Source organism: Podarcis filfolensis, assembly GCF_964270895.1.
Source record: "Podarcis filfolensis genome assembly, chromosome: 2".
NCBI lineage: Eukaryota > Metazoa > Chordata > Lepidosauria > Squamata > Lacertidae > Podarcis > Podarcis filfolensis.
This window is the reverse complement of record NC_139605.1, coordinates 91,437,767-91,451,993: the sequence shown is the minus strand read 5'-3', so window position 1 is coordinate 91,451,993 and position 14,227 is coordinate 91,437,767. Positions and strand designations below refer to the sequence as shown.

At 43.5% G+C, this 14,227-nt stretch overlaps 2 protein-coding genes across 3 annotated transcripts in view; both read right to left on the bottom strand.

Moving 5' to 3' along the window:
• Positions 1–14,227, bottom strand: part of CD300LF (CD300 molecule like family member f) — a 122,008-nt gene that overhangs the window by 52,639 nt on the left and 55,142 nt on the right. The window lies entirely within an intron of this gene.
• LOC310756260 (CMRF35-like molecule 6) lies at positions 2,470–9,817 on the bottom strand. 2 transcript variants are annotated; one of them, XM_083599968.1, is made up of 5 exons: positions 9,668–9,817; positions 8,042–8,371; positions 6,242–6,320; positions 5,401–5,558; positions 2,470–4,580 (listed from the first exon to the last, which is right to left on the bottom strand). In XM_083599968.1, the coding sequence occupies exons 1-4, from the start codon at positions 9,705–9,707 to the stop codon at positions 5,402–5,404; spliced, it is 606 nt and encodes a 201-aa protein (XP_083456094.1). In that variant the 5' UTR covers positions 9,708–9,817; the 3' UTR covers positions 2,470–4,580; position 5,401. The 2 variants fall into 2 exon arrangements, with proteins under 2 accessions (XP_083456094.1, XP_083456095.1); XM_083599969.1 differs by having other exon boundaries at positions 2,470–4,575.

Here is a 14,227-nt window from a genome sequence, read left to right as displayed (position 1 = left end):
TTCCGTCAAATTCAGCAAATTCTAACCCTCTTTCATATCTCATTTATAATTCCAGTTACAGATAGGTAGCCGTGTTGGTCTGCCATAGTCAAAACAAAAAAAAATATTTCCTGCCAGTAGCACCTTAGTTGGTCTTTAAGGTGCTACTGGCAGGGAAAAAATTTTTTTGTTTTCATTTATAATTGTATACTCCCACTTGTTATATCTCTAATTGCCCCTCTTTTTTAAATCCTTTTTTTTCATAGCTCTTTTAACTATATCCCAAATGCCGTGTTACCTTTAGATCCCACATCATTTTAACATTCAAACAATTTACTATATTTCTGTAGATAATCTTTAAACTTTTTCCAATCCTCTTCCATCAACTCTTCTCCCAGGTCTCGAATTCTGCCGGTCATTTCTGCCATCTCCATATAGTCTATCACTTGCATCTGCCATTCTTCCACGGTGGGCAAATCTTGTGTCTTCCAATATTTAGCGAGAAGTATTCTTGCTGCTGTTGTTGCGTACATAAAAAATGTTCTGTAGGGAGACCATTCAATTAGTGCAATTGTTTGTGCTTGCCTGATGAAACCACCTCCCCTCTCCTCCCACTTTATGCTGTTCTGGGGGGTTCTCCTGACCCTCTGGAGCAGTTGGGGGGGGCTGTGAGGGAGGAGAGTGGGGGGGAAGCCCTGTTGCGCTAAAGGGCAGTGGCATAGCATGCTATACCAGCGCCCGGGCTCTCGTGGTGGGGTGGGAAGGAGGGAAACGGAGTACACATGTGCATTCAACGGCCTAAAGGCGTCCACGTCACCCAGAGATAAGAAAAGAAGAGTTACATAGTTCACATGAAGAAGTAGTTTTCAACGGAGCCCAGCGATGGAAGCACACAGCTGTATTGAGGCAGCACCAGGCATTGAAAGTTTGCACCCCATACAATTTTGCAACTGGGGCACCCGCCCCTGTGGCCCTCCCATGCTACACCACTGCTAAGGGGAATCATTGCACTGGTTTCTGCTAGTGCAACGATTTAGCTTAATATGACCCTAACCAATTTACCACAGTGCAAGCTTCCGTGGACTGCAGTTCACCTCACCAGATACATGAAGCTGCAATAACATAGACTCAGCTGCAAGTATATATGCATATGGGAACTGTAAACAGTGAGGTCAGAAGTAAATAAGATACAGAAAGTACATATATGATAATCACACAATTCACTGTTAGTTTTTAAGGTGCCACAAGACTCTTTGTTATTCTTTCTCTCTCCCCCTCTCTTTTGTATCTGTACTAACTTTCTTACCAAACTTCCTATCTCTCTTCTATTCTTTGCAGGGCATCTTCAGACATGCTGTTCATCCATCAGTCATCCAGATTTGCATGCACAAAGCTTATCTGGTACAGTGGTACCTCGGGTTACAGATGCTTCAGGTTACAGACTCCGCTAACCCAGAAATAGTACCTCGGGTTAAGAACTTTGCTTCAGGCTAAGAACAGAGATTGCATGGTGGTGGCACAGCGGCAGTGGGAGGCCCCATTAGCTAAAGTGGAGCTTCAGGTTAAGAACAGTTTCAGGTGAAGAACGGACCTCCGGAACGAATTAAGTTCTTAACCTGAGGTACCACTGTAGTTAGATGATGTTCAGTCTTAACTGACTATTCTTTCTGGTTGATTTACAGGGTGGTTATTATACAACAATGAGTGTTCATTCTGAGTTTATGCACACCCCTCCCTTTAATCATTTGTTCATCCCACAGTTTTCAGTGTCTAGAATTCACCCTTCAGTCCATGTTAACTTTGATTGCAAATCTATTATACCACCACTAGACGGCTCTGTATGCTTCTAACTACACCAGTTTAGTGCAGAGTGTGTGATTTCTGCTGAACAAGAAAGGGAAATCTGGATTTTTCAACCTTTGTGGCTAAAAAAACCTTCTCTTTCAGAAACATCTCTGAGCTCACCTGTCCTTTCATGAGCTACTGGAAGATCTTAAATAGGCCTCCAGATGTTAATGGACTACAACTCCCATCATCCCTGAACAGTGGCCATGCTGGCTGGTGCTGATGGGAGTTGGAGTCCAACAACTTCTGGAGGTAACTGGGTTGGCTACTCTTGGCTTAGAGGTTAAGCACACATAGTTAAATTTTTCCCCCACAATCTTCAGCTTTTCATATGTATTGATTCTGTTGTGTCTGAATGTCCAAATTTTTTTTCCTCCCCAAATTATTCTTATTATTTCTTAAAGTATTAATACAAATAAAAATGTGCTCCCCACTCCAAAACCATTATTTATCATAATTATCCAACTTTCCAAAAATTCAACACTTCTTGAGATGGTTTGACCCCTTTCTGTTTTAACAATACGAATTCCACAAATATTTTCCATATTTCCTCAACATAATTTCTCTTCCACATTCCCCTTCTTACTTTAATAGCACACATCACTTTATCATTAATTGCCACACTTGCCTGTACCATTCCTCCATTTCATATTCAGCTTGCCCCTTCCACTTCCTAGCTATGATAACTCTTGCCACTGTCAACAAATGTCCAGATGTTTCTGGCTGATGTGAGTTGCAAAGTTCAAGCTCCTTCAGCGAGAAGATTTCCCCAGTCTAAAGTGGTCTTGCCCGTCTATAGCTTTGAACCACTGATACCGCATGACATTGCAGGAATTGCACTTCTTTATTTTAGCCTCCCACACACCTCATGGCAAGTTCCCTTTTATGCATTTTCACTGCAAAAAAACACCATTCCATATAGATTTTTTGTTTTAATGAGTAAGGCTTTAGTCACTGGGCAAATGCCAAGTTTTACTAATTTGCACCTCTTTCACAACTTTACGTCTCTCCCACCCTCCTCCCAATCATCCCAGAAGCAAACAAGGACCAGACATCTCTTTTCATGGTGCCCCATACCATGGATCCTGTTCTGTATAGATGATAGTCCACAGATCTCTGGGCCAGTAGCTGAAGAAAGGAAAGCTGTCTGAGGACTTTTGGTGGAGTGTGTGTGTGTGTGTGTGTGTGTGTGTGTGTGTGTGTTTTAAATCCATACACATTTATTAAAGAAACCCATAACACATTTTTGGAAGGAACACCAGAAGGCAAAAGAGCTCCAGGATCAACCTTGAAATTGAAGAATACCTTTTGCAAATCAGTTGATGCTTTGATAGGCTATAAAGGATTTACCGTAGTCTGGACAAAGAAGAATGGGCAAATAAATACTGTTAATGCAGCAGCAAACGGCCTTCCTGGCTGGTAATGCTAAAATGCATTGACAATGTTTCTATAAGGTAAAGGTAAAGGGACCCCTGACCATTAGGTCCAGTCGTGGCCGACTCTGGGGTTGTGGCGCTCCGAAACGTTCAAAAACTGAAGGCTCAGTATGGAAGCCTCAAAACAGAAAACTCAATAGGGAAGCCACATTTCATGTTCGACTTCTGAGGCCCATTCGACAACTGAAGCACTTACTTCCAGGTTTACGGCGTTCGAAAACCGAAATTTTTATCAACAGAGATGTTCGAAAACCGAGGTACCACTGTATAAAATCTTAAAAGAACATAGTAAAAGGTAAAGGGACCCCATACCATTTGGTCCAGTCGTGACAGACTCTGTTGTAAATTTGCAGGAGGTCCCTCTGCCTGAGCAGCAGCTCACCAAGGGGAGGGGGCAGGGAGGGGCAGCTGCCCCCCATCAATAAAAAAATACATAGCAAGCTGAGGTTCTGCCTGCCCCCCCAAATAAATACTGGATACGCCCGTGTCACCAGGTGAGGGCGATTTGCAGGGCCTCAAGGAGCAGACACTGGGTCTGGGTGTATCAATGACGCAAATCCACCCTCTTCTGACTGGGCAGAAAGTGTTGGAAGCTGGGCTGTGAGACACTGGGGAAGAGTGTTAGGGCAGCCAAATGATCTGGCTTGACTCTCAGAACCAAGTAAGGAATGCCAGCTGGATGGCATCTGTGTGGCTGGCACAGCTTCCTTGAGCAAAAGGCAGGCTTGCCTAAAACAGGGACAGCTTAGAGCTGAGCTGGCCCTGTGGTCAATCAGCAGGTCAACCAAGCTATTCAATATTTTAGTATGCTTTCGCCCATGTTTGATGAAGGACAATTACGATGAATTGAGGCTTTGCTTTCCTTTGGTATTATTCTGATTGCTTTGGTTTATTACTTGCCCTCGTGCTAAGGTCCTAGAGAGGGTCTCAGTTTAAAACACAACCTTGAAAACAGTTAAAAACAAATTGTAAGAATCGGGTGGGTCCTAAAAAAATAGACACGTCAAGTATCAAAGGCTTGGATAAAGAGGTGCAACCTCAGCGTTCAGTGGAAACTCTACAGTGAAGGCACAAGACACAGCTGTGGGAAAAGGAGTTCAACAATGATGGGACTGCTTTAGAGAGTGTTCTCTCCTGCTCCACCACCGCACAAGTTTCTGAGGGCTCTGAAACAACCAAGAGGTCACAGTTCCATAGTGCGTTTTAGGACAAAGCCTTCTGCTTTGAGAAATGAGAAGAAAGCTTCCTCCTGCAGGTGGTCACTGAATTTCTGTGCATGGAAATGGAAGGATGGCACTCATGCCTTGGTCGACTCCTAGGCTAAGAAAGAGATGGTTCATCAGCTACAGAAAAGCAACAAGAAAAGATTCCACATTAAAGTAGCAGCACCTGAGCTGTGGTATTTTGTTGGGTTCTTCTTTCTTATCTTGGACTTTGTGTCATTGCTTATCCCAAGCAAAACCTCTTGTTCGTACAGAAAAATCAGGGGTTAAAGTTAGTTTGAAGGAGGAACAACGTACAAGTTATTTGTGGGACTACTATCTGGTTTTGACTCTGGATAATTAGGTAGGCAATAATATCAGAATCAAGCAGAGCTTGGTGGTATAAAGCCATCCAACGCTCCAGGCTGTTCCATACATTTTTCAGGCAAAATGAAAAACATTTTACATGTGCTTTGTAAACCCATCACACCTGCTTGTCTAACACATGTGGTCACCTTGGGTGTGTTGTGCTAGTAATTTGCCAGGGATCTGCAATCAGCAACATTTCTCTGCAACATCTGGAAAACATGGATTTGGGCTGTGCAATAATTTGTGAAAGAGGCCTTTGGAGTGTGAGTAACCTGACTTGATTTAGGATAAAAAAAACCCACATTGGCCAAGTACTGAGAAGAGGAATAGAAAAAAATAAATTTTGTTAACTGCAGCAGCAAAGGCCTTACTAGTTTCTTAATAGGATCCTGGATTTTCTATACTTGGCATGTAAATTATCTCTTGGGTATCAGTGTTGGCAGGGCCAAAGTATGCAACTACCAGGTAGACCTCCCACCTTCTCACTTTCTCACAACATCCCTGGAAATCTGGAAATTAATGACACGACTGAGTCATCAGTGAGAGTTGGTTACCCTTAGATGGGATACCTTAAAGCTCTTCTTCAGTCTCTGGAGCCTTGGGGTTGGAGCTTCCTCTGGTCTTCCCGTACCATACATGCACCCAAACCACGGCGGCCATCATAGCTAGGAAGACGGGGATTTTCCACATGACCAGGAGCAGGAAATCAGTGTTGCTAGGCTGAGTTCTAAAGAGAGAAATGTTCCACTAGTTTCTTTCTTTCTTTCTTTCTTTCTTTCTTTCTTTCTTTCTTTCTTTCTTTCTTTCTAATTCACTGCCATAATGACACATGCAAGCAGTATGAGCATGAATTAAATGTGCATTTATTTTATTTCTATCCTGCCTTGAGGCTTTTTTGTTGTCGTAGAAAGGTAGATTAGAGACAACACAACAAGATGGAAGAAGTAAAATATTGAGATCACACATGGGTGAAGGGGAGTGAGGGGTATATGGGAATCTATAATATCATTTATAATACAATTTGTTAATTGTGTTGTATTTACATATAGCAAAGGGAAGCCTAAAGCAATTAGATATATTTTCATTTAGGTAATCTATGTAATAGGCTTATGTTAGAAAATGAATATGGATTTTGAATTTGATGTTTATAATTTTTTTTGGTTTTGAAATAAAAATTTAATATTAAAAAAAGAGAGATAGATGCAGATAAAAAAGAAAAGAAAAAGAAAGGTAGATTAGAAGCAGTATGAATGAATATACAGTAACATTTTTGCCATGGGTGGGAAAGTTGGCCCCTGGCTCTTCATTACAATTAGACTTGGCATTCAGCTGGACTTGGCACCCAGCTATTATAATAGGCTAGATTGGGAGTCCTCCCTCGAACATACAGGGTGTAAAGGGTTATGGCACCTTTCAGGATCTATGGGAGATACAGCTGGCTCTTCTGTTGCTTGTTCCATGCTTCCAAAATGGGTCGAAGGAACAGAATCTGCAGGGGGAGGAAAAACATGCACAGTCAAATCCTAACCTAGGGAATTTATTCATCTTTTCAGATTTATTTTTTTAACAGGAGATTTTGGTGTGGGTTCAAATGGTTTGCAAGTTGATGCTACTTAGAGCCAGCCATGCAATACGAAATAAAAGGAAAACACTAAATGAAGAGGAAGCTGAATGCTAGACCTGTGCTCTGATCCATCAGAGCTTGTGGCAAACCTGCAAAAGTTGCATGTGTTTCATTTAAACATTCATATACTGCTTTCCTGGTGCTGGAGGAGACTCTTGAGAGTCCCATGGACTGCAAGAAGATCAAACCTATCCATTCTTAAGGAAATCGGTCCTGAGTGCTCACTGGAAGGACAGATCGTGAAGCTGAGGCTCCAATACTTTGGCCACCTCATGAGAAGAGAAGACTCCCTGGAAAAGACCCTGATGTTTGGAAAGATGGAGGGCACAAGGAGAAGGGGATGACAGAGGACGAGATGGTTGGACAATGTTCTCAAAGCTACCAGCATGAGTTTGACCAAACTGCAGGAGGCAGTGGAAGACAGAAGTGCTTGGCATGCTCTGGTCCATCGGGTCACAAAGAGTCGGACACGACTAAACGACTAAACAACAACATACTGCTTTCCTATTATAAAATAGTATTCGAAGCAGTTTACAAATCCCAGTAATATTGAAAGCAGTTTACAAATAAACCCTTTGCATTTAAAAGCTTACCAGCAGTAAAATCAAGCCTTAGGGTGAAGCCCAAAGTAGAGTTTAAGGAGATTGATACACCAATGCAAGCATGTCTGCTTGACTGATGGGGTGACCCACCCTCTACTGACCCCAGGGGTGATGTGGAGGGGGTCATGGAGGAGAGTGGCATGGGTAGGGGAGGGAGGAAAGCCCTGTTGTTGTAGTAGTGGGACTTGTTGTGCTGGCTCCCACTAGAACAGCTATTTAGCTGAATCCAGCCCTCAGATCATACGAAACCGGAAAGAGCAGTCGATAAAAACCATAAGCTCCGGTCACCTATCAAATGTCTTGGAAAATAAAAAAGGCTTGGCCTAAGTGATCAAAACATTGACAGCAGCTGAACCTGCCTGCGTAAAATTAGGGGTCAAAGCAAATGAAATTGTTCGCCAGAAAGACTGCATGCTTCAACCAATATACACACCCCACATACTTGGTGGGAATGACTTTGCTTTTGCTAGTCAAGCAGATAGTCCTAGATGCCTATGGGTTCTTCCAAGGCCTGCTACTCTCCCCACTTCTGAGATGTCACCACCATTACCCACACACCTTCAAATCTAATCCTCAAGGGCCAGAAGCATGCTCTCTTTTAAAAAGAAAGGTGCCATTCTCAAGATTCTGAGTGCAACCCGTATCAAACCATCACACAATTCTAGCTTTAGGAAGCTAGAGTCTGGAGTGGCCCAAGCCATTTTTCCGCCCGAGGTGAAGGACAAGATGGCACATTCCACATTCTATGCACAAAATCTGACCAGACTTGTAGCCCTGGTGACGGAACAGCATCTTCTACTGCATCCTAGGGCACCAAGCTGGCACACATTTCTAGCCACTTCCCTCCCCTCAGAATCTGCAACCTGAGGCAGATGCCTCCCCCTGCCTCATGGAAGGAATGGCTCTGCTGGAGTGCATTAGCTTCTTTTGTAGACACAATGGCCCTCTCCCTATAAGAGTAAATGCAGCGGTGGGGAAGTGTACCTGTAATGATAACTTCCACTGGGTGCCAGATGTTATAGGCTCTCTCTACCCCACAGATATATGTCCCGGCATCTTCATTAGTGAGGTTTTCCATGGTCACAGTGAATTTATGGAATGTGTGGTTGTCTTTAATGGACATTCTGTCATTCATCCCCTCTGCCTCCATCCTAGTTGTACGGACAGTGTGGCTACTAGAACAGAGGGTCAAACCTTCTTCTTTGCACCAGTATTTGACAGATTTTTCATCCTCCTTTCCATATTTACACTGGACAGACAGTGAGCCACCAAGAGGTGCAGTGACTGTTTCAGGGCCGTCCAGTGTCCAACAAACTGCGAAAAAGAGAAAGAGAAAGGAAATACTTTTCACTCAGAACAAATCAGATGTTAAGCATATTCAGAGCTATTACACACAAAAACGTCTGTTCCAAAATGGATGGAGTTTCAGTTACATCAACCACACATTTATAACACTCTTTTCATGGAGAACCCTGGGAACTATAGTTTGCTAAGGGTGCTGGGAATTGTAGGTATGTGAGGTCAGCACCCTAAACAAACCACATTTCATGGCATTCTCCATAACTCATCAAGTGGTATAAGAGTAATGTAAATATATGGTGTGAATGTGACTGAACACAATAAGCTGGAGACTATGTTCTTTTATGATTTTATACAGTGGTACCTCAGTTTTCAAATGTGTCCATTGACAAACGTTTCGGTTTTCAAACGCTGCAGACCTGGAAGTAAGTGCTTCAGTTTTTGAACGGGCCTCAGAAGTCGAACATGAAATGTGGCTTCCATATTGAGTTTTCTGTTTTGAGGCTTCCGTACTGAGTTTTCAGTTTTTGAATGTTTCAGAACTTGAACGGTCTTCCAGAACGATTACGTTCGAAAACCAAGGTACCACTGTATATTGAATTTACCGGTATATACCTCCCTTCATCTGAGGACAACAGGGCATAAAACAGCATAAAAACAGAGAAATACATAACATGTTAACAAACAAAGCAACCCACCCATGCGTCCACACGTTTAAAAGGTCATAGATGGATTAATTAGCCAAAGGCCTGGGACAGGCTTTCTTCTGGTGCTTAAAGATATGCAATGAGGGTGCCAGACAAGCCCCTGGGGAGAGCTTTCCACAAATGGGGAGCCACCACAGAAATGGCCCATTCTCATGCTCAAATTCCCATTCAGCCATGAAGCTCACGGGATGACCTTGGAGCAGTCATTGCCTCTGAGCCTAGCCTACCTCATTTTGCCTCATAAGGTTGTTGTGATGATTAAATGGGGGGGGGGGCATCTACACCACATTGAGCTCCTTGGAGAAAAAGGTGGGATATAAATCCATTAAACAAACAAACATTTAAAATCCCCATACTAATCACTTTTTCAATTATGCAAGTATCTCTGATTGCTTATTTCTGGGGTGGAAAGCTCAATAGCAAGCATTTTATCCTTGGTTCTTGAACTCCGCAGATTTCTGCGCAAGCCTTGATTTCAAGATTTTTATCACTGACCAAAAGAATGAAGGGGGGGGAGGAAAGATGGGGATACCTGAGCCTGCACCTTCCCCAGCAGAATGCACCCAGTGGAAAGCCCAACTTATTCCACACCTCTAGTTCTCACCTTGGAAAAAAGTCCAAATCAGACCACGAAACAGTTCCATTGTCCTTGTCCTCTGTTCAGGTAAGTTATTTCGCAGGGGGGAAATTAGTTTTTCAGCTTCTGGGAGCTTGTTTTAATTGCATCTCTCAACGCCAGTCCTGCTGTCTAGTCGTCTGTGGCATTTCTCTCCTGCCTTGTCAAAGAAGGTGGTTTTTCACTAAGGGGAGGAGAACTCACCAGGTCTTGCTCAATTTATGAAAATACATGATGATTAATCTCCTATGAAGGAGAGACGTGAGGCCCTGCAATGTCATAGTAAGAATGGAGAAGTACCCAGATTTTTAAAGTTCTCAGAGGGGTAGTAGCTATAACGATCTGCTGCAACAAACCCAATAAACCACTGTGAGCTTTTGTGGACCACGATCCACCTTATCAGATCCATGAAGCGTCATTCTGGGTTAATATCCTTTCTCAAGAACTTAGGACTAAGTGGACATCTTTCAAAAAGTCTTAATGGTCAAATCAAATCTATTATAGTTCATTGTCCTTTTTGTATTGTTGTTGATTGTCCTTTTCAGTATGTTTGTTCTTTGGAGTACACTGGTACCTCAGGTTAAGTATTTAATTCGTTCCAGAGGTCCGTACTTAACCTGAAACTGTTCTTAACCTGAAGCACCACTTTAGCTCATGGGGCCTCCTGCTGCTGCCGCGCCTCCAGAGCACGATTTCTGTTCTCATCCTGAAGCAAATTCTTAACCTGAAGCACTATTTCTGGGTTAGCGGAGTCTGTAACCTGAAGCGTATGTAACCTGAAGCATATGTAACCTGAGGTACCACTGTACTTTATATTTTCATATGGGACGTGGGTGGCGCTGTGGGTTAAACCACAGAGCCTAGGACTTGCCAATCAGAAGGTCAGCGGTTCGAATCCCCGCGACGGGGTGAGCTCCCGTTGCTCGGTCCCTGCTCCTGCCAACCTAGCAGTTCGAAAGCATGTCAAAGTGCAAGTAGATAGGTACCGCTCCGGTGGGAAGGTAAACGGCGTTTCTGTGCGCTGCTCTGGTTCCCCAGAAGCGGCTTAGTCATGCTGGCCACATGACCCAGAAACTGTACGCCGGCTCCCTCGGCCAATAAAGTGAGATGAGTGCCACAACCCTAGAGTCGGCCATGACTGGACCTAATGGTCAGGGTCCCTTTACCTTTTACCTTATATTTTCATATATGTGGGTCTTACAGCTTATTGTGACTCCATCTAAGGCAGCTTCCCATGTTTCAGGATGCTTGCATTATCAATAGTAACTCTCAGCCAACAAGCTGTATCTGCAGGATGTCTTGATTTTGCTCATGCTACTTGCATGTACCACAGCACTTCACATTTGTTGAAGCTTGGAGGTCCACCAGCACATCTCCAGACTAAATGGAGCCAGCAACTGGACCATGCCACGGAAGCCTAAAACGGCTGGGCGGGCCAGCATCATCAGAAGGCAGCCCAGTTCGCTGCTGCAGAGTCAGGGACAAACTATGGTTCTCCCAGAATGCCTCCAACCCAAGTATCCCTCTAGCAAGCTGGATCCTTGATACCGTGTGGAGCAGTGCTATTTTTCTCTAGAAAGAGATGCCAGAACTCACATGAACACCTCTTTTAATGGCAATGGAACCCACCTGACAGATGCTGGAACTGAGTTCAGGTGAGTTCCAGCTGAAAAAAGCCCTGGCGCGGGAACTTCCCTATCCTTCAGGTGAGCAGGAGCAGCCTGAGGATTTCTTGCAGGGGGATGTCAAATGCCCTGGTGAAGGTACACACTGTTCCTATGCTGGCAGCCTAACATGGGAAGAGCTGGATCAGGCCAGAAGTCTTTCTAGTCCAGCATCCTTCTGTCTCCTGGCTGTAATTCTGCAGCCTGCGTGGAAGCATTTCAGCTTTTCCCCACCCACCTTGCCTAAGAATCTTGCCCAGAATTTCCCTTTTCTCTCTTGTTTCAGCCAGATGCCTGTAGTAGTTTGGATTTGATACCCCGCTTTATCACTACCCAAAGGAGTCTCAAAGCGGCTAACAGCCTCCTTTCCCTTCCTCCCCCACAACAAACACTCTGTGAGGTGAGTGGGGCTGAGAGACTTCAGAGAAGTGTGACTGGCCCAAGGTCACCCAGCAGCTGCATGTGAAGGAGCGGAGACGCGAACCCGGTTCCCCAGATTACGAGTCTACCGCTCTTAACCACTACACCACACTGGCTCTGAACACCACACTGAATACAACAGCACTCTTCTCATGATTCCCAGCCCACTGGTCTTCATGGATATACTGCCTGTGACAGTGGAGGTGGAACATAACCATCATGGCTAGCAGCCATTGACAGTCTTATCCTCCATGCATTTGCTTAATCCTCTCTTAAAGACACCCATTGGTGGCCATTGATGCTTCTTCCTGCAGCAAATTGAATATTTTAACTATGCAGGGTGAAAAAAAATGCTTTATTTGCTTTCCTGTCTCTGCCAAATTCAGATTCACCAAGTGACCCTGTGTTCAAGTAGTATATGAGAGGGAGAAAAATCTCTTCTCTATCTGCTTTCTTCACACCATAGATCATGTTATATACCTCTATAATAACCTCTTCACTTAAATTCAGTTCTCCACATTTCTTATTAAGGAAAACTTCGTGAAAACTCATCCTTTCAGTGTGAGTTTCTCCTAGTAAACATTTTTGTATGCAGTTTTAACTAACGTGCAGATGCTTTCAAACAACTTACCCTAATAGAATATATTTACTGTGCCCTTTTCACTAATATTTTCATTTTCTCTGCACACTTTCCCTTAATATATGTGCTTTGGTAAACATTGTTTGATCAGAGAACTGCATTGCAACATTCACAGATGTGTGAATTTCGAAAGATGCCTGCGAATGGGAACTCATATTGTTTGGGGGAAGTGCAAATTTGATAGTTTCGTCTTTAAATGTGAACTGAATTGAATTTATCCCGATTTCCTTAAAAAAGAGAGCAAAGCTAAGCAACTTTGGGTGGCCCCCTCCCAACAAAAATCCTAGCTACGCCCCCATCAGCCCCAGTCAGTGGGGCCCATGGTGTAGGATGATGGACATTGAAGTCCAGCAATATCCTGTGTGACTCAGATTAGTCGCCCCTGCCTTAATTTACAGCCTGAATATGATACCTGCTGATTCCCTTCTGCCTCTGCTTTTTGGAATCATATTATACCGTCAAAACAGCTGCAAACTGATGTTCTCTTCATTGTTGAACCCAGCTCAATGTCACCAAAGGACACATGTCTTAACCACCATGAATTGCAGTTTGGGGTTTTCAATTTTTTTTCTTTTGGAGAAAAGGAATCTTTAGATGGGGTGGGGGGAGCTCCTGCTTAAGCATCATGCTAATCACTGAAATGGCTGTTCATCTGGTGGAAATAAAATGCATAAAACTATTTGGGTCAGTGCTCAGAACGTTGCTTGAAGGCGATACAATTAGACTTCATGCAGAAATTTGGAAGGATGTTAAGGAAACATCTCCGAGCGCACGCACGCATGGACATGCATCCTTTGTGACACTACTGGATAGGAGCTCTCAAGTGCAATAAGAATTGTGGGAAGATAAAGGGATGGACAGCAGAGCAGAGTGGGTAATACGAGGAGCCACATTTTTAAAAATAAAGGAAACCTCGGCTCATGCAAATACGTCTCATGCCTGCTGAGAAGCACTATGGTTTTGAACCAAATTGCAATTTGCAAAGAAATAATGCAGGAAATATCATTAGGGGGTTCTGCTTAGCCCATTTGCCATTATTAGATTGGATATGGCAACAGTCAAGTGCATTTAAGCACATTTATTTAAAATGGGAGAGTTGAATGTGTGCTGCAATCCCTCCCCTTGAGATCAATGGGGTTTAAAATCCTACTATTTGTTTCTAGAGCACTGGCTGCACAAATGCATAAGCACAAATGATAGTTCCCTGACCCAAGGAGGTTACAATCAGCAGTTTGGCACTCAAGCAAGAACAGAGAGGCAAGACAAATAAAGGATAGAGGTGAGCACCCATAATAAAATGCAATTTTATTTGCAGATGCCTTTGCAGGCAGAAAACCTTGAGGAACAGTTTACGAGGTTAAGAGCTTCTCAGCAGCATGTTGTATGATAACAGTTCATAACGAAGTTATTAGAATGCATTTGTCACTGCGCACAATTAACACACTTAATTATTCTCCAGGCACACCAAAGCGGCAGATTTGTTCCCTTTCCCATTGTTCTTCTATTTATAAAAGTACTTAAAGTGCCTGTATCTACACCCAATGTATTATGCTAAATTCAGGATAATTTATTTTTTTAAAGGGTGTTCTCAAAGTATAAAATGCTACTGGGAAAACACCACCAGATCTCCATGATCCTGGCCTTCCCAACCCCTGTCACTTATACTTGGACGCAGGCCTGGCCAGGACGGTCTTCCTGTTATATACCTGCTGGGATTGACAAAGCATCTGACCCTCACCTGAATCTCACAGTTCTCCTGACGAGTCATTTGGTCTGCAGTCACAGTGTGGAAATAAAGGATGATATTGCCCACCAGATACCAGG

Coding starts and splice junctions, on each gene's coding strand:
- LOC310756260 (XM_083599968.1), bottom strand. CDS start 9,707: ATGGAACTGTTTCGTGGTCTGATTTGGACTTTTTTCCAAG. Junction 6,321..8,041: donor AGTGGAAGTTATCATTACAG/GTACACTTCCCC, acceptor CTCCCCCTGCAG/ATTCTGTTCCTTCGACCCAT. Junction 5,559..6,241: donor TCTCCCATAGATCCTGAAAG/GTGCCATAACCC, acceptor TTCTCTCTTTAG/AACTCAGCCTAGCAACACTG.